Genomic DNA, 21,194 nt, shown 5'->3' with positions numbered 1-21,194 from the left:
CACACACACACACACTAACATTGACAAGATAGTGGACATGCTAGTTGACTTCTACGGTTGGAAACTAGTGAGTCATTCTAATTTCTAGCATAGGCTAATGAATCACAGCCAGTTTGAAAGACTGATTGACAAGTGCTTGTCATAATATTAATATTATATTATCCTATATTAAAATGACATAGAGGGTGGGTCGGCGGTGCACGTCACAAATGGAACCAGACTTGCAAGGCTTCTCCGATCTGCACCAACCTTGGCACAAATACTATTACTACATAACTATTGTCATGGCACACCCCTGAACAGGTTTTCCATGACAATAGTCACACCAGGGGCCAAGTTGTACAACCCAGCTTACTGTGCCAGGGGTTGACACTAACGGTTGCTCGACTACCCGTGGCAAGTAAATGAACGCATGAAATGCAGTTTGCTTTCATGTTGCCCGACAGGCAAGTGCATTCCGTCTTCATTAAATATTATAGGCTATTTATGAAGAACAATGCCACCTTTTTACAACTAGCAGTTGCACCCATTCTGATTTTTCAAAGTGACTGCTGCCACTCGGCAGTTATGGATTGGATTTAACATTTTTTGTTTCTACATGCGCAAATTTTACCTATCATTTTATCATTCACTTTTACTTTTCGGGCAAGTGGGCATGACCTTTGAGCAAGTAGAACATGACCTGTACTTGCCCGACAGGCAAGTGCCTCTGAGACCTTATTGTCAACCCCTGCACTGTCCACATCAAACTGGGCTCAAACACTGTTCAGGGATCAGGCATGAGAATAGTCGCACCAAAAAACTAAATTGCACACATGGCACTATACAGCAGTGTTCCAGCAGTGTTTAACTCTTCAAATGGCCATAACTTGTGTCCATTAGTTTGCCAGTTATAATGACAATGTTGCTTTTGTAAACTACTAGCAGTATGAGCAGTGTTGCACTGCTGATTTGGTATGTGGTTGCACTCTATTTTAATGACGTAACGCGCACGTCGCTTAACACCTACACTAAAGGTCACACAATGGACAAAATAAATGATATGCATCTAGGCTCAATCCTATGTTAATTCATGCTGGTGTGACAACCAGCGGTCGGCAGCCTTTGTTAACTTTGTTGAGGTGTGAATTTAAAGTTGTTTTAAATCTATGCGTGTGCGTGCGCGTGCTCCTGTTCCTGCACGGCGTGCAAGGCCGTCCCCTGAGCAATGCAACCCTGAGTATGAGACATGTGTATATTATGTGTGCACAGGTCTAAGAAGTTCCAGTCGTTCATAGAGAGCTGCCTGGTGAAGAGTCACAGTCAGAGACCCAGCACAGAGCAGCTGCTCAAGCACCCGTTCATCAGAGACCTGCCCAACGAGAGGCAGATCCGGATCCAGCTCAAAGACCACATCGACCGCACCAAGAAGAAGAGGGGAGAGAGGGGTGAGTCCGCCTACACTCCCGTAACACACTGCCTCTCAAACATTTTCATGTCCAGGACCCCCAAGGTAATATGTATTTGGCTGCAAATCAAATATTTTGTGCCAGAGACACCATACAAGATTTGTGTTGTTAAAATGTTTAAAAAATAATAATAATAATAGATTTGTAGATTTGTTTGAAAATGGCAGATCTACAAGCTCACAACACGTCTCATTGCATCAAACCTGCTATTGATGCTGTATTAACTCATTTTGCTGGGGACCCCCTGGAACCCCCCCAATTACCCCTGGGGGTCCCCTGACCCCATGTTGAGAACCACTGGCTCTAACACACTGGTTCTCAAAGTGACGTCTGGGGACCCCCAGGGGTCCTTGAGGGAGTTTCAGGGGGTCCTCAGCAAAATGAGGAACAGTTTAAACACTGAAGTCCTATTTTACATTTTGTCTAATTTCGATAAATGTTGACAATTGTTGACAGATCTTCTCTTATGACGGTCCCTGGCACAAAGGGGGGTTATTGACATGAATACTGTACGTTTGAGAACCACTGCTCCACCAAACATACTGTAACAGACTGACAACTCCATCATAGATTCACTGGATTCACATCCAGATGTGATCACATTAATCCATTAAGACGGATCTTAAGAAATCTTAAAATGACACAGATGCGTTCCGTTAATGGATTAAGAAACCAAGGGAATTCAGCCTGCCCTCTCTCATTAATTCCCCCCTCTGGGCAGCATATGAACTCTGTATGAACTCTGAATATGCATTTCTATGCATTAGATGAACTCCATAAATGAACTCTAGATGCATTTTTATGTTATAGCAGTTGTTTGCTTTTTATACTATTCTAATACTTATTTATTTGTCTGTTCTTATGTCATGCTTTGAATTTGTTTCATTTTGGGATTTATTGATCCAACAAATGATTTACATGCACAAAAATAGAAAAAAGAAGAAAAAATGATTGGGCACCTATTATTCACCTAATAATATATTAATAGCAGTAGCTATTTTTGCTGGCCAAATATATCTTACATTTGAATAGAAAGGCACAAAGCATGATGACTAACACAGTCATCTGCTAAAGTGAATAGAATGACTCACTGGAAGAATGATCGATTTGATTATATGTGAGAATTTCTGCGTGTGTGTGTGTGTGTGTGTGTGTGTGTGTGTGTGTGTGTGTGTGTGTGTGTGTGTGTGTGTGTGTGTGTGTGTGTGTGTGTGTGTGTGTGTGTGTGTGTGTGTGCGTGCGTGCGTGCGTGCGTGCGTGCGTGCGTGCGTGCGTGCGTGCGTGCGTGCGTGCGTGCGTGCGTGCGTGCGCGTGCGTGCGTGTGCGTACGTGTGCACGTGTGTGTTTTCCTCCAGATGAGACAGAGTATGAGTACAGTGGGAGTGAAGAAGAGGAAGAAGAAAGAGAAATGGAAGGAGTTGGACCCAGGTACCTGTCTGTCTGTCTGTCTGTCTGTCTGTCTGTCTGTCTGTCTGTCTGTTCTCAAAGTGTGGCCAGGGGACCGGCAGGGGGTTCCTTGAGGGGGTTCCAAATAGACCCTTATGCTTGAAACCCACCAGGTGCGCAAGCATAAGCACACAGACGCGGATTTTTCTTCTGCTTTAATGAATGCAGCCGTTCTCAATGGCTGTGCGCGCGACGCTCCACCCGCACTCATGAAGATTCTTTTTTCCCGCTCTGGGCAACAACAAAAAAACACCTCCGCGCACAATAAAGTGTGTGAGTGATCCTTTTTTTGGTGGATTCCCAGTGTTACAGGTCTGCAAATCTCAGAGATATGGGGGTCCTTGAAATTAAAACTATCTATAACTAGATAGCTGACCTAAATTCTTCTGATTGTGTCCACCCCCCCCCCCTCTCCCCTCATTCAGGTCTGCTGAACAGGGTTTGCTTGTCGTTCCACGTACCAAATTAGAATCGAATACCAAATTTTTATTCAAAAAATGCCTTCTAAATCCTGACCTATAAGTGTTTAAAAAAACTTCAAATCTTTATAAAAGAATAATAATAATAATTAATGAGGCCTTTATTGCTTGATAATTAACACATCGGGTGCCGATCACGGTCTGGACCGTGTTTTCACATAGTAGCGCGCTGGTGCCGAACACGGTCCGAACCGTGTTTGGTGTCTTTTTGTTTTTTTCGTTTTTTCCCATACGGGAGGGGCTGGAGCAGCTTTGGGATCACCCACGGTGAATCTGACAAGGATGGGCCAGATGCATCATCGTGTCAAAAAACATGGCGCACATCCGCTTCCGCTCTATTTCCTGCTCTAAAACCCCTATAACTCCGAAACTTTTTACGCTGGGGAAAACGACTCATTTTGTGTGCACGATCGCTCCGCCATTGTTACTCGCGTGAGCGATGTTATCGTTCCAGGCGTTAGCCAGTACCATCGGCTAAAATGGAGACATGCTTTTTTTTCTCATGGAATGCACGTCGTGGGGTCTACAGTTTAAACAGCGCTGCGCAGCTCAACGGTGAGATTTTGGCACCGAACGTAATCTGTTATTATAAAATGCTGGCACCCGATGTGTTAATTGTTGAAGACCCAAGTGTCGAAACGCGTCGGTCAGATGTTGCCTTGCTCATCTGCAAAAAAAAAAAAAAAACATTCACCTGAAGACGGAGTGCCTCAGTATTTTTTCCCTACAGTTCACCACAAGCAGAACGTTGGGTTCCTTTGCTTCTATGCCCTTACCTGTTCCACTGAAGAGCTCCTGTTTTGAGCCACCGTGATTGAACCCAGGCAGCGCTTTCTTTTCTTTTGTTTTAACAATAATTAATGTTGCTATATAGCTACAACTAAAATGACTCAGAGGCGTTCTTTCCCATCTTGAAACAGGTCTAACAAGCGTTTGCAGAACTTGCTTGATTTTATTCTGTCTGCTGTCTTGCTTTGAGATGAATTTATTGTATAGTCTATTTTTCTGTTGTTTGTAATTGTTTTAATGCCTTCAATGCCGTACTTACTCACTCACTTACAGCTCCATCATCAACCTCCCGGGGGAGTCCACTTTAAGGGGGAACTTCCTGCGCCTGCAGCTGGCCAATAAGGAGCGCTCAGAGGCCCTGCGGCGGCAGCAGCTGGAGCAGCAGCAGAACGAGGAGCACAAGCGCCAACTACTGGCCGAGAGGCAGAAACGCATCGAGGAGCAGAAGGAGCAGAGGAGGCGCCTGGAGGAGGTGAGACTCGGATTCAGATATAGATATTGTTGCTGTCGGCGGCTGTCTCAACCCTCATGTCCAAAACTGTCGCATCGTGATGCATTGTGAGCTTCTAGATCTGCTATTTTCTGCTACTTTTGCATATCATATGACCCTGGCATATGCCTGGGTCATACAGAGGTATACAATAGGGCATTTATTTATGACAAAAAAACATAAAAAGATCACATTATGGACAGGTTTCTCCCCGACAGCGATGACACTTCTCTCATGTGTCTCCCCAACACTATCTCCCTCTCAGCTTTCCTACTGTCTGTCCCTCATACACTATCTCCCTCTCAGCTTTCCTACTGTCTGTCTCTATCCTACACTCTCTCCCTCTCAGCTTTCCTACTGTCTGTCCCTCATACACTATCTCCCTCTCAGCTTTCCTACTGTCTGTCTCTATCCTACACTCTCTCCCTCTCAGCTTTCCTACTGTCTGTCCCTCATACACTATCTCCCTCTCAGCTTTCCTACTGTCTGTCTCTATCCTACACTCTCTCCTTCTCAGCTTTCCTACTGTCTGTCCCTCATACACTATCTCCCTCTCAGCTTTCCTACTGTCTGTCTCTATCCTACACTGTCTCCCTCTCAGCTTTCCTACTGTCTGTCTCTATCCTACACTCTCTCCCTCTCAGCTTTCCTACTGTCTGTCTCTATCCTACACTCTCTCCCTCTCAGCTTTCCTACTGTCTGTCTCTATCCTACACTATCTCCCTCTCAGCTTTCCTACTGTCTGTCTATCCTACACTGTCTCCCTCTCAGCGTTCCTACTGTCTGTCTATCCTACACTGTATCCCTCTCAGCTTTCCTACTGTCTGTCTCTATCCTACACTATCTCCCTCTCAGCTTTCCTACTGTCTGTCTATCCTACACTGTCTCCCTCTCAGCGTTCCTACTGTCTGTCTATCCTACACTGTATCCCTCTCAGCTTTCCTACTGTCTGTCTCTCCTACACGGTGTCCCTACCAGCTTTCCTACTGTCTGTCTCTACACCACCCCTCCCCCCATAGCTTTCCTAACATCTGTCTCAATAAAGACATACATACACACAAACAGAGGAGTGGACTGACAGTGACAGCTTTCTCTTCTGTCTCTTTATTCCACCAACAGCAACAGCGCCGGGAGCGCGAGATGCGGAAACAGCAGGAGAGAGAGCAGAGGAGGCGGTACGAGGAGATGGAACAGCTTCGCAGGGAGGAGGAGAGAAGGCTCGCCGAGAGAGAACAGGTAGCAACTCCTCCTCTTTACAACACCACGTTCGCCACGACGACCACCATTACCTCCACCACACAACACCGTCCACTATACCGCAACCTAAGAGAGACAACCTGAGTTTTAGTGCACAGCAAAAATAGTATAAAGGTCTGTTAACACTATAACTATAACTATAACTATTACTATAACTATAACTATAACTATTTTGTTCAAGGCGTCATGGGGTGTGTAATTGATAGAAAATAATATTTTTTGGGGTGAACCACGAGTTGCTTTGAGGGTGCTTAAAGAGGGCTTGGATTTGACCTTGGAGAACCTGTAAGAACACCAGGCATCCAGGCACATCTGCTAACATTCTTCTAGTGATCCGTCAGCCTCTGCCCTGCTGAGATAAGAGACACTTTACTTTCTACTGATTACTGCACTCAATCTTTCTCCTGTCTTTTGTACTTCTTACCCGGTGGTGGAAAGTAACTAAGAAGCACATTTACTCAAGTACTGTACTTAAGTATTGCGGTTATTTTACTTCACTTAACATTTTGTAATACTTTATACTTAGTGTATATCCACTACATCTCACAAATATTGTGCTTTAGATACTAGTTGCTTTGCAGATTTAGGTGATTATCATTATTTCTATACATATTATATTTTTCAATGGTTACAGAAGTTTACATAGGATGTAGTATGTTCTATTGCATGTGGTATCACCATTTCCTTTTCTTTTTTTAAGACACAAACACAAACACCAAAACAAAACAGAAATAATGATAAAATAAAAATAAAAAGATTTGTCTCAGTCATACATCAGGCACTATTAATTAGGTAGGGTCCATAACTGTCTGTACTGCACATGCATCAGCATATTAAATGTTGATTATGAATTCAACAAGCCAGTTTAGGAGTAGGAGTGGGACTCAGGTGCCAAAAAGATCCCAACGGACAAATGGAAGCAATTACTGAGGAAAATACTCAAAATAGAGTGAGAGTGGGGAAAGACGCTGGTAAGCGTAGAATAATTTTAACAAGGAGCTCATATTATGATCAGTGGACCGTTTCTGGTCCACTGATCGGATTTATATTTGCAGATCACTTTACTTTGCAGATTTCATACATTAACCACTAGGGGTGTGCCGATACACTAATTTCACAAAACGATACGATACGATATTGGGCTCACAACTTCGATACGATACGATACGCACTTTTTTATTATGAAAATATATGGGGGACAAAAAAAGCAAATGTGCAAACAAATAATTCTGTTTTTGCATTATTCAGACATGCAAACTTGTAGCTTTTCAGCTACAATAGCCGTTTTGAATCCAAATAGGGCAATAGTGTGACACCTGACCCGAAAAAAATGTTGTCACGCTTTTCACCTCGGGGCTGTTTGCATGCCTGATTATTATTACTAGACCATACCCGGTGGACGCATCCGTGGGGGGATATGCGCACATGATCTGGCAACCCGGGAGGCAGTTCGTCCCATAGCCAGCGGGGCCATCCCACAGCTGGGCAGCCCCGTAACCATGGCGACATTCTTGTACACATAAACGCTAATAAGAAGCTGAGATTTGATGAAATTGAAAAACGGGCTTCACAGTTCAGTTCAGATGGTAATGGTCAATGGCTGTGTGCAAAATCAGAGCAAGTGCTCCAGCCACTGAGGAGAACCGGGTAGCTTCACCACACAGACAGACAAACGGACAGAGGTTACTCAATTTATAGGAGGATTGTAAAAAAAAAAAAAAAAATTCAAAACGATATTTCTTTTTCCAAAACGATACATATCGTCACGAAAACGTATCGCGATATATCGTGGGACGATATATCGGCACACCCCTACTAACCACTCAAGTGGAATTTTATACTCGAAAACAACAGATCAAGCGTTGTGAGCTTGTAGATATTTTCAAAAAACTGTTACAAATTTTGAAAACTTTTAGTGCTTTTACTTTACTTTAGTGCTCTTACAATTTTTAATACAGGGCTTTTGTGGCATTGCCACTTTTACTGAAATAAAAATTAGGAATACTTCTTCCACCACTTACCTCTCCTTACCTGTCCTTTCTATATTTAAATAAATCTCTTTGATTCTTCTGACTCTCTGCGTCATTCACTCTTGTCTAATCTGTCCTTGTTCAACCTCTTCTCTCTCTAATTGTGTCTGTCTGACTGTCTGTCCTGCTTCACTGTTGCTTCCTTCGCCCGCTATCTTCCTGCTCTGATGATGTCACTGGTTGCTGGGACTCTGGTTTGTTCCCTCTTCCGGCCCTTTCTGCACTCTGATTGGTGGCTCCTCTGGCATGCCGGCCGCCGATTGGTTTAGGAGTATATCCGTAGACAGTTGGAGGAGGAGCAGAGGCAGCTGGAGATTCTGCAGCAACAACTGCTGCAGGAGCAAGCCTTACTGCTGGTACACACACACACACACACACACACACACACACACACACACACACACACACACACACACACACACACACACACACACACACACACACACACACACACACACACACACACACACACACACACGCTTTATTTTCAGTGATGCAAACCGTAATCCAGGTTTATAAACAGGGAGTTCACTGCACATAAGAAAGATGAATTGTTTCCCCTTTCATTTCATTTTCCATGTGCAAGTAAACAACTTGCGTCACTTACTGTACACATTCACCAGGTTCACCATGGGTCTTCAACAGGGGGGGGGGATCCGGGACCTCAGAGTTACTACATGGGGACCACCAAATGTTTGTTTGATAAGAAGGTTTTCATCTCATTATTATTATTACATGTAGTTGGGGTCCCTGCTTAGTCTCTCTCAGCTAAGGGGTACTTTGGTCTGAAAAACGTTGAAGAACGTTGAAGAACAACTCGTTTCACATACTTATTCATCTGATGAATCTGTATGTGAAACGAGTTGTTCACTAATTTGTTGTTCACTAATTCTGTTGTTTAGAGAGAACCTGATGAATTTCATCAGGTTCATTCTGAACAACAGAATTGCAGAGGTGTTTTATATAAGCCCTTCAATCAGTCGGCAGCATCCTTGGCTGCATGGCAATCACTTTGCATGTTTGTCATTCCATTCTTCTCAACACCTGTTCATTTATAAAAGGACCATTGTAATGAACAGCACTTCACTCTTAAGGTCTATGAATCATTCTTGTCTCCAGACAGCATTAAAAAAATGGCACTGAAAACTATAAATCTTTTCAGAGAGATGCTTACCCTGTTTGTTCCACATGCTACTGTACGTACGTAAAGCACTTTGACCATTTTGAAAAACACCCCATTGTTTGTTCATATTTTATCCTAACTAATCTGAACCAAATCTTGATCTTGAACCAAACCAAAACTTTGAGTTATCTCTGTGACAGTGAAAAAGATACATGCCAGCAATTACAATACACACATTCTTGTGGGCAATTGAGAAACTAAGATTATGCAGTTATTGTAGGGTTAGGGTTATGAACAATGGCTGGTAAATTGGTCTAGGAAATCTTTTATATTCTACAAACCTATTTCCTATACAGTAAAAATTCAATTCACATCTTCAAATATGCAAAGATTGGCATTTCATTTTGGACAGTCTGATGTGGGAGGAAATATATGAGGATATGTCTGTCCTTTTTATAATACTTAGCCAAGACACAGACATCCACATTAGATCACGAGTACCGGTAACTCCCTGCGGATGAACACAGAAAAGGGCAACAAATGTACGAGTCAACGTGCCGGTCGATAGCCGACACTCCTGAAATTAACATCTCAGTCCACGGGATACATTATTCACTCTGATATACAGTACTGTCATCCCGGAATCCTTGTCAATAACTCCACAAGTGAGGGGGATGTACCAAACAAACGGTCACGACCCCCTCAGAAAAACCCATAAACATGATAGGGTCTAATGATAGCGTGTTGCCAATTCTACTAATCTGTTCCATTCTGGTCAGAATCTAGCTACTGTGCATGTTGCAATGGAAAGGCTCTGCTACTCATGTTAATTACTATCATTGGTAACACCTGTGTTTACCCTATTACAGTATTTCATGTCAATGTGGCTGCCAAAAAGGTCTATAATGTGCTAATCCAGTGGTTTTCAACCTTTTTCATATCAAGGTCTATTATTTATTCGGCATTGAGCCACGGATCACCGTTTGATGATATAAAGCCTCTCAGACCCCAAAACTTAGAATATTTTGTTATCGTTGGATACGATTTTGTCAAAATAACACTTCTTCTACATCCTTTAATTGTGTAGACCTCTTGTAAATTCAGTTTTTAACAATAATTAAAGAGCGTATAATTTAGAGCGTAAAGGTTTCATTTTACACTCTCAAGAGTTTAAAGATCTATAAGGGTCCATTTGGTTACCAACTCTCCATTATTTAGCTGGGGACCACCTGGAAACTCCTCAAGGACCACTGGTTGAGAACAACTGTGCTAATGTGGTGAGTTGTGGCGTAACGGCTTCAGCTGAGCTATAGTGGTGCATATAAACATGCTATTGTAAGCTTTAGGCTACCTACAGTACACCTTGGCCTCGGCCTAGTAGTGCAGGGTAGTCTCTAAGATTTTAAGCCAATTGTGTGTTTGTTTGCCTAAACTAAAGTTGTCCAAAAAAATAGCTGTTTGAAGGTATTCAAATTATTCTTTTGCATTATACAGTGGTCTCCCTCCTAAATTGTTTTTTGTATGGGTATGAATTCAAACCACCACCACATTTGAAACGCTGGACATCGCAATCATGTCCTATTGTACACGTGTTGGCTGATTCACTAGAATGCCCCAATTCCAGAGTATTTTTAACTTGTGCTCCCCTGTGTGTGTGTGTGTGTGTGTGTGTGTGTGTGTGTGTGTGTGTGTGTGTGTGTTCCTGCTGCACTGCAGGAATACAAACGTAAGCAGATCGAGGAGCAGCGTCAGGCAGAGCGGCTCCAGAGGCAGCTGCATCAGGAGAGAGCCTACCTGGTGTCTTTACAGCAGCAGCAGCAGGAGACCCCCAGACCCCCACAGGACAAGAAACAACTGTACCATTACAAAGACCAGGCCCCTGGCCCTGGGATTGGGATTGGGAACAGTGGTGTCAGTGACAACAAACCTGCCTGGGCAAAAGAGGTAGGACTGTGTGGGGAAACACTCATTATGATGACCACTACCACTACTATCACTGCTGCAACAACTACTTCTTTTATATCTTTTATCTTTTTTGCCTTTTACCCCCTTTTCTCCCCAATTTAGTCATCATGCCAATAAACCCATTCAATCCGGGAACGCATCTGTGTCACTTTAGATTTCTTTGGCTATTCAAAAATAGCTGTTTTTGAAAAAGATCATCATGAAAATGTGTGGAAATCTTACACACATTTTAACTCAAATCCTTGCTTCTGGGGGTCCCTGGAACAAAATATTTTGAGATGGGGTGGGGGGGGAGAGGTCCGCGGACAAATACATATCATTTTATAGAATCCCCAGAAGCAAAGATTTGAGTTAAAAATGTTAACTTTAAAAATATATATATACATTCAAAGATTTGCACAAATGTTCAAGATTTTTCAAAAATAGCAGATCTTCAAGCTCATAGCGCGGCACTCTGTGCCGTGGTATGAGCTTGTAGATCTGCTATTTTTGAATAGCCCAAAGTATAAAATAATGGTTATAGCTATAAAAATCTAAAATAACAGTATGCGTTCCTGGATGGAATGGGTTAATTCCTCCACACACACATTTCTTTGTGTTGTCACTGCTGTTCGTATCCTACTGGCCCGCCTGCCAGAGAGGAGACATATTCCCAAAGAAATATAAGATTGTCCAGAAACTTTCAAAAAATATCAATAATTGTGAAAATAGCAGATCTACAAGCTAACAACGCATCGCAATGCCATGCGTTGTTAGCTTGTAGATCTGCTATGTTCACTACAAATACTCGAAATATTTGCAGATACTCAAAAAATGTACTTAAGTACATGTAAATGTACAAGTAAATGTACGTTGTTGCAGTCCACCAATGCTAATATTAGTTGTTAATAGTACAGTACTACTACTGCTAGTACTACCTCTGCAATTTCTGCACACACATTTGAGTGTGTTAACAGAACACAGAAAGACAAGCACGTGCAAACACTGACAGATAAAAGAATGCATGTGCAATCAAACTCACACCCACACAGACAAATCGGTGCGTGTGCCAACACACCTACACAAATTCCCACGAGTGCACGCACACACAGCTGTTTATTTAGAATGCTGCAGTCTCTGCCATTGACAAACCTGTGCTTCCTGTATGGAAGTACACACACACACACACACACACACACACACACACACACACACACACACACACACACACACACACACACACACACACACACACACACACACACACATGCACAACGTGCATGCTTATCGTTGCTGTCAGCAGAAACCTTGTATCTCCAATATTTATGTTTTGTGGTAAATGAATGCCCTAGTTTGTCGTTCAAGAATGTTGTGCAAAAGTAGCAAAAAAATATCTGGTCTACAAGCTCAGAACATGTTGCAATGTGAGCTTGTAGAACGGCTACTTTTGCTCATTTAGAAAAGTTTTGGAACTTTTTGAAAGTGGAAGTGGTCAAGTCATGTGTCTGTGGATTTTATAAATATTTAACCAATGACAAGTGTTAACAAGAGCTTGTGACTAAATAGTAACTACATTGGATCCGTTTGGAACACAGGTAACGTTTTGGACATACAAGGTTTCCACCCGTCAGCGATGAAATACATCTTAATTGCATGGTAATTAGACCTGTCAGGAGGCTACAGCTGTGAGTGCACACACTCGCTTATCTGCGCACTTGCCTCGCACTTGCCTCAAGTTCTCTTTTTGTTTTGTGTGCAACAGCAAAAACGTTATTGCATGTGAGGGTTTCCATATGATTTTGTGTGTGTGTGTGTGTGTGTGTGTGTGTGTGTGTGTGTGTGTGTGTGTGTGTGTGTGTGTGTGTGTGTGTGTGTGTGTGTGTGTGTGTGTGTGTGTGTGTGTGTGTGTGTGTGTGTGTGTGTGTGTGTGTCGCAGGGGGGTCATTTGGAGTCTCATGAGACGGCAATTGTTCACATTTAACCTCAGATTCAGATCTTTTATGCATATTTTCTGCAACTCTGAAATTCTTTTCCCAACACTGAGTGCATCTCAATATGGCCGTCCATCTACACCTGACATGTGGCACATGTTATAGATATGCGTTTTCTTGACCATTTTCAACCTGACACCCCCTATTCTTTCTGAAATGACTCCTATGTGTGTGTGTGTGTGTGTGTGTGTGTGTGTGTGTGTGTGTGTGTGTGTGTGTGTGTGTGTGTGTGTGTGTGTGTGTGTGTGTGTGTGTGTGTGTGTGTGTGTGTGTGCGCGCGTGTGCGTGCGTGTGCGTGCGTAATTTGTCCCTTTCTACTTCTGAGGTGTTCACTGTTTGTAAAAGCTAACAGCTTTATGCTCACAAAATAACCTCCGACACGAAAGTAAATCCCATTCTTGCCTATTATTTAAGTGATAAACCATCTTAATACCTTTCGTTTCAAAGACGTCTTTGAAGATATATTCTCACTACCTTGGCCCTGTCTGCTTAGTTTTTTTTCCTGATGTTCAAGTGTACCCCAAACCACGTACGCCTTTGTCTGTTGTAGAATGAATAGAAGTCTCATAACAAACCTGTCATTAGTATTATTTTACCACAATTTGTTTTCAGTTTCAGAGGGGAGATCTAATACGATGACAATTTCATATTATTAATTCTTGACTCCTTTCTCTTAACTTCACAAGTGTCATCCTTCATGTTTGATCATTATTTTGCAGGCTCGAACACAACAAAAACAGAAGACGGACGGTTGGGTGTGAAAGCACTGAACCACTTAACATTCATTTAACATTAAATTCGAAGTTTTTTGTCCTAACCAGGTCTGAAGGCTAAACATGTCCAACCACTGGCCTACAACTACTCAACCAAATAAACCTTGAGGGTTTTTCTCTCTTATCCAATAAACCTTAACCACTTGAGCCCCTAGCGTCCCTATATTCTGGGGGCGAACACTCTGTGGAAATAGTAGATCTACAAGCTCATAACGTGTTGCAACGCCATGTGTCGTGAGCTTGTAGATCTGCTATTTCGGGCGAAGAGATTTTGCGTACAGGGAAAAATGTATGGGGCCACGTATAGAGTTTAAAAAGGAAGGCTCACAACTCTTTGTGTCTGTGGCTTCTATAAATATTGAGCCAATGAAAAGTATTAAAGGTTTCATGACATGCTGGTTTACAAAACATTAAAAGTCTTTATCATGGTCCTTCAAGTGTATTAAAAGGTTTTAACAGAAAAATCCACTCCAGTGAGCCATGGCAGTTTTTTTCCGTTGTTCTGAAGCCTTTTCAGCTGCAATGAAAAAAAACTATTTGCCTGCGGATGTCGCTGTTGAGGGATTTTTCCTATCAATCATCGCCTCTGCTCCTCCCCCCCAAAGGAGAAGGATAGGGGAGGGGAGGGGAGGGATTAATGGACTGAGACATCAAAGTCCATTGGCAAATCACAGCACTTTTCTGAGCCTAATTATTCAGAAACCCAAGACCTCAGAAAATCCACTGAATGGTCACATTTTTTTGGTAGGTCAGAAAACCAAATAAAAACCTGGGGGGAAAAAATGATGTCATGAAACCTTTAACAAAAGCTTGTGACTAAATAATAACTACATAGATCTACTGGAACTAGATACTTCTTGAAAAGTAACAGTTTGGACATACTACAAGGTTTCCTTCCGACAGCGATGATGATACAGGGTATAAGTGTAACCGCCCCTCACTCTGCAGGTGATGCGTCGAGCGCAGAGCAACTCTCCCCGCATCCCTCCCAAGAAGCATCACTCCTTCAACCGGCCGCGCGACCCAGCCCCCGACCTCTCCGACCTCCTCTTACTCCCCGGTTATAAGCCTCGCCGCCGCCCCCCTTCCTACCCCGCCCACATCAGCCCCTCCCGGCAGCGGCAGATGATGACGACGCACCACCAGTCCCCGGAGCACAACAGCCACATGCCGAGGATCCGCATCACGTGCGCCCCCGACCCCCCCGCCCCCGATCCCTCCTACTCCTACTGTCAGCCAATGGTGCGCCGGCGCACCAGTCCCGTGAGGAGGAGGAGTCCGGACTCTAGAGGGCGGAGCCCCGGACGCCGGGTCAGTGGAGGAAAAAGCGGTTTCTTCTTAAACCTCCCTTCGTCTCCTTTTTCTCTCCCTTCCTTCCACCGACTTTTTTTCCATCCCTCTGTTTTTACTATTCTTCTCTGTGCAGGCGGGCTCACTAACCCTGGCTGGCAGCTTGGGCTGGTTCTGATTCTGTTCATCTTTCCTATTAATCTTTTTACATCCCTTACTTTATCGCAGTGATTCTCAACTTCTTTTTTCATTTCAAGGACCACTAGTTTGATATCACCCGGACCTCGATTTACAATTACAAGTTACAATTTAGACAATTACCTTATGCTCTTATCCAGAGCGACTTACAGTAAGCAAGGTAATCGCGTACATTGAATGCAGAGAGACAGTGTAGTGCCTCAAGAAACTATGATCCCAGGTTAACAGAGAACCTAGCATCTGTTTAAACAACATGACATCTAAATTCTTAACATTGTGGTCAAGAAAACAAACATGTAACAAAAACATGAGACCATGAGTGGTATCCATTTGATACCATTTTGTTTTATCTTTGGGAAAGAAAATCTCCACTGTAAAATCCTCTATTTACTTAACTCTGAGAGTGTACACCCTCAGAGTTACTGACCCCAAAGCGTTAATTTGTGCCCCTGGTGGCCCCCCGACGCGACGTTGAGAAACACTGCTTTATAGTATCTCATCTTATGTCTCTGAGCAGACCGACTAACTCAGGAGTGGCGGGTTTTAAACATTAACACTGGCTCCATCTCTCCTTTCTCTCTGGGCAGGTTGATTCAGACCTCAGATCTGTGATGTCAATGAAGCTCCCATATGTTCTAATCTAATCTAAGCTAACCCCCAAACCCTCCATGTCTAACCTACTTTTTTAATTTCTACGTGTAGAAACGCATCTATTCACATGAGGAGTGCAGTAGATCCCCGCGGATCTAAAGTGAGAATGCAGGCGTGGTGTCACTCCCCGTGGGAAAAGATCTTAATCGTTCTTCTTGAATCGTCCTGTTGGGTCTCTCTCCCTTATGTTTTGGAGTTAACATTTGGGTGATGTTCTTCACTGCATGTCTTGGGTCTCCTGTGCTGAGACACAGCACACTACTACTAATTTTACATTTTTTATCATTTTCTGACCTTTGTTTGGTATTTTTCTACAGACTCTCAAAGTCTTGGTTTATAATAGGTTTTTCTTTCTTTCTTTCTTTCTTTCTTTCTTTCTTTCTTTCTTTCTTTCTTTCTTTCTTTCTTTCATTCATTAATTAATTAATTAATTAATTCAGTCGGTTTCTAACTTCATCTAATTCCCTCTCTCTCTCTCTGTCTCTCTCTCTCTCTCTAAAAAATGTAGACGTTTTTTAATAAGTGTAGTGTTCCATGTTTGCTCCATATCTCTATATTTATCTTAGCACAGTGTGGGACTCGATTGCTAGTTTAAATCCAGGCCTCTGCATACTATATAACCTACATACTCACATGTGAGTGTCCCTCCTCACATGTAAATATGTGTGTATGTGCGCTTGCACACACACACACACACACACACACACACACACACACACACACACACACACACACACACACACACACACACACACACACACACACACACACACACACACACACACACAGAGATGCACTCATGCACACGCACACATCCATTGAGGGCAGGTGTCCAGGTCTGCCCCCTGGTGGAGAGATGTAGGCCACCTGCAACTATATCAGTCACTGTCTGATTCTATCTGGAGACACAGAGCCATACCATTCATGAGCGTATATACACACACACACACACACACACACACACACACACACACACACACACACACACACACACACACACACACACACACACACACACACACACACACACACACACACACACACACACACACACACACAGAGATGCACTCATGCACACGCACACATCCATTGAGGGCAGGTGTCCAGGTCTGCCCCCTGGTGGAGAGATGTAGGCCACCTGCAACTATATCAGTCACTGTCTGATTCTATCTGGAGACACAGAGCCATACCATTCATGAGCGTATATACACACACACACACACACACACACACACACACACACACACACACACACACACACACACACACACACACACACACACACACACACACACACGCACACGTCATTTCCATCCACAAGATTATTTTATGTCACATGCATTTACTTTATCTCTGTAGTCAAAACATATACAAAATGTGCATTGTTTTGGAATGTGTGTGTGTGTGTGTGTGTGTGTGTGTGTGTGTGTGTGTGTGTGTGTGTTTGTGTGTGTGCGTGAGTGTGAGTGTGAGTGTGTGTGTGTGTGTGTGTGTGTGTGTGTGTGTGTGTGTGTGTGTGTGTACGTACGTGCGCGTGAGTATACGTATGCATGTACGTGCACACATGTGTACACATTTACATGTGTATGTGTGAGTCTGTACTTGCATGCGTTTAATGCATGTTTGCATACATGTGTGTGCATGCCTCAGGCGGAGGATGGTTCTAAGATGAACCGACACAGTTCTCCTGCGTTGCAGCACAAGGCCTCCAACCGGATCTCCGACCCGTCCCTGCCACCCCGCTCCGAGTCCTTCAGCAGTGGGGGCATCCAGCAGTCCCGGACCCCACCCATGCACCGCTCCGTTGAACCACAGGTGGGCGCTCTGATCCATAATCACATTAACCATTTGAACCCTAGTTTCTCAAACAAGACAATTATCCCACAATCTTCAAATGCTACATTGCAGAGTCTGTAACTACGACCTCCTGAAAGCTGCGAACGGAAGCTGTCGCTTGTACGTCATTTCCATCCACTCTTTCAACGGTCTGTCTTGAACCCTAGCGTGCATATAGTCTGAGGTGAACATTTGTCAAAAATATGGTTAATCATTACAGATTAGATTAGATTAGATGTCTTTATTATCCACAAGGGAAAATTGTTTTGCTCAGGTCACATTTGCATGTTTCCACATTGGTTGGTTAGTTTCGTTGCTGGCTCTCTCTACACAATCCAATGAATAAATGAAATATTACTGATATAGAATCTGAATTCATTTTATTAGTAACGCTAGTGTTTTTCCACATGCAAGGAATTTAACAAGGTTTCTCTCTTCATACAATACAAATAACAAAAGACAGATGATGTTATGTTATGTTATATGATATGATATTAAATAATATGAAATGATATAATAGAATATGATATCTTCTAAAGTTTGAGGTGTCTGTCTGTGGGTCTGTGTGTCTGGACAAATATATCCATATATGGCCATGCATGACATCACAGTGCTGAAGTTTATATGTCTGTGTGCACAGTACTGACGTCATGGCTGACATCATAGACATAGACTGACCTCCAAGTACTTTGTGCCTGTTTTGCCCACTCATTGCCGGGCAACAGGTACCGATATCTATAGATAGACACTCACTACTGAAGTCATAGACATCATAGTTGGGCCTCCGAGTATTCTGACGAGTACTTGTGACACAATATCATAAGATATAGAGCAGCAGATTAGGGATACAATCGTTCACTTTGTACAAGTGACATTATACAAGCATAACATTGTCCATGAATAATGGTTATGACCTACTTTTTCAGAAATACCATTTTTCAAGATGGCTGTCGCATCAAATGTAAAACAAGGTTTTTCAGTGTAGAACTTGAATGTCTGAACATATTGATCTAGTTATCAAAACGTGCGTATTTTGACATGATAAATTCAATTTGGCTTCTAGTTTTCAAGATGGCGGGCATTTTCAACAAAAAAATCACAGTTTTCTGTCGTAATTTGATCAGAAATTAAGTTTCAACCAGATGTAGTAGTCCAAGGTCTAAGCAGTCTTTTGATCTACAAAAAATGTCAATTAGTTGACATTCTTTTTTATAAGAGAGTGATGTCAAAACACAACCAGGGCACACTGGTGACATCATTGCTCTGAGACTCGGCATGAGGTTCAGCGTCGGCAGTAGTGTACTCACTGTAGTTGTAGTCTACTAACTGTAGTTACTGTATAGTATAATTTAGTGTCCCAAATGCTATCTAATCAGCCCTGTATATACACCAACTCGGGGCCGGCCACTGGCATAAGCAGTCTATGCGGTTGCTTCGGGCCACAACAATAGACACAGAAATTGTTCAGACTAATTGAGAAACCTGTGAACATTCCCACCTCAGAAGATCATAATTATTGAGAAAGCTTGGCCTTTCTTTCTTCCAATGACTCCTGTTCAGTCATCTCTGGTGATGGCAGATCAGCGTTAGTCATTTCCAATGAAGATGTCTGCTCTTACACCTTCCTGGCAACTAGACAGAGGGAACTGAGATGAGAGATGACTCATAGGGAAGTACATTCGGCATCACACTTCTGTGATGATGTGGTCAAGAAGAGGAGCAGCCATGTTTCATCTGATGTACTCTTCTATGGTTTCTGCAGGAGCAGGAAGAAAGGCCAAACTCGCATGCAATCAAAAAGTGTGATCCTATGTTCTACCGGAATGTTCACAAGATGCTCAATTAGCCTGAACCCTTACTGTGACTGTGACAGACTGTGATTCAAATGACAGGTGAGAATTATCAGCCTGGTCAGTTTTTTCAAACTTGCAGTGGTGGACAGTCACAGTAAGTACACTTGAGTACTGTACTTAAATACATGTGTGAGTATCAACAGCTAATACTATACTTAAAAGTAATATATTAGTCTTAGAAATGCAGAGGAGTGTGTGTGATTTGGTGGTTGTGCTGGGAGTGTTTTGAGGCCACAAACAATCTTGCTTAGGGCCATCAAAATCCTAGGGCCGGCCCTGCACCAACTAGTAGTTTAGTTAGTTGTAGAATTGTAGTTAGATAGCCGCACCTGAATTAACAGGATGTGCCAGCGCAGGATATCCGAGCCAAGTGTAATGGGGCTGCAATTACCCGGATTGTGTACAGATCGCACTGGACTTAATGGCACTGGATGAACGATCGGGCTAGGTGTACAGCACTTTGAACCTAGTTGTAGCCCATACCTGAATGTGCTTACAGTAGATATTCTGTCTGGTTAGGTGGTAAAAGGATAGCCCCTTGGCCTAAACCGTCTCACAAAATGTCCACTTCTAATCGACTGAGTTGCACAGCTCAAACTGACTGGAGATAGTGTTTGGACACTGAAAAACCTTGTTTTACATTTGATGCGACAGCCATCTTGAAAAATGGCCGCCATCTTGGATTTTTGCTTGTATCACAAAGTGAACGATTCTTCTGAAATATTGACTTAATCTGCTGGACTAATATGATTATATGTCATGATATGATAGAATATATTGCTGACCAGTTGAAACACTTTTAAACCGATTTATCAGTGATTTCTTTTTTTCGTGGTTACTGCACTTTGGCTTTGTAGGGCAGAATACCTGAGCTACTTTTCTGAGCATAATTCCCTTGCTCAAGTGTGCTGTATGATATATCCCTGTGTGTGTGTGCGTGCGTGCGTATGTGTATGCTTACATGCTTGTATGCTTACATGCGTTTCATGCATTAACACACTCGCCTCGCCACTTAACGTTTCTCACCCTGAATCCCTCCCCTCTCTCCTTCTTTTTCTCTCCTTCCACTGCTGACGCTGCAACTCCTCCTGCACCTCCTGCTGCAAACTCCACCACACCACACCCCCTCCCCCCCACCTCCCACTCTCCATCCCTGACTCCTTAACCTTCTGCACCGTGTGAACCCAAAACCTTGATCCCCGTCCAATCATCTGATCCGTCCCGCCCACGTCGCTCCCTGGTCTCTCTGTTGGATGTCGGTGGTGTTTTCCACCAGATGGCTCACCTGGTGCAGGTGAAGAACCACGGCCTGTCGGGGTCTCAGTCGCTCCACGACCCGCACGCCGTCATCTCCTCCTCGGCCTCGGTGTCGCCCTCGCGGCCGCCCATGCCCCGCCAGAACTCGGACCCCACCTCCGACAACAACCCCTCCCCCGCTCCTCCGCCCCTGCCCCTCCCCCTGCCCCTCCCCCGCCTAGTCCCGCCGACCGCCTCTTGGCTCAGGCCGGATGACGACACGCCCCCCAAGGTGTCTATTTCTCTCTCGCTCTCTTTCTCTGCATGCTTTGACCTCTTTGTGTGTGTGTGACACTGTGT

At 43.4% G+C, this 21,194-nt stretch overlaps 1 protein-coding gene across 8 annotated transcripts in view; it reads left to right on the top strand.

The window, feature by feature from the left end:
• The window catches only part of tnikb (TRAF2 and NCK interacting kinase b), a 74,660-nt gene that overhangs the window by 22,956 nt on the left and 30,510 nt on the right, over window positions 1-21,194 (top strand). For 4 of the 8 annotated variants that reach the window (XR_014600099.1, XM_084048472.1, XM_084048473.1 and 1 more), the window contains 8 exons: window positions 1,252-1,427; window positions 2,804-2,876; window positions 4,436-4,634; window positions 5,772-5,888; window positions 10,779-11,006; window positions 14,719-15,081; window positions 17,560-17,724; window positions 20,875-21,126. Coding sequence is in view for 7 of the 8 variants with exons in the window: in XM_084048472.1 (XP_083904598.1) it covers window positions 1,252-1,427; window positions 2,804-2,876; window positions 4,436-4,634; window positions 5,772-5,888; window positions 10,779-11,006; window positions 14,719-15,081; window positions 17,560-17,724; window positions 20,875-21,126 (1,573 nt within the window). In the remaining variant the exon portion in view is untranslated. The remainder of the gene's footprint in view (window positions 1-1,251; window positions 1,428-2,803; window positions 2,877-4,435; window positions 4,635-5,771; window positions 5,889-10,778; window positions 11,007-14,718; window positions 15,082-17,559; window positions 17,725-20,874; window positions 21,127-21,194) is intronic. The other 4 variants (XM_084048474.1, XM_084048477.1, XM_084048476.1 and 1 more) reach the window with 4 other exon arrangements.

Source organism: Gymnoscopelus microlampas, assembly GCF_963454915.1.
Source record: "Gymnoscopelus microlampas genome assembly, chromosome: 22".
Taxonomy (NCBI): Eukaryota; Metazoa; Chordata; class Actinopteri; order Myctophiformes; family Myctophidae; genus Gymnoscopelus; species Gymnoscopelus microlampas.
This window is presented reverse-complemented; position numbering and strand designations above follow the sequence as displayed.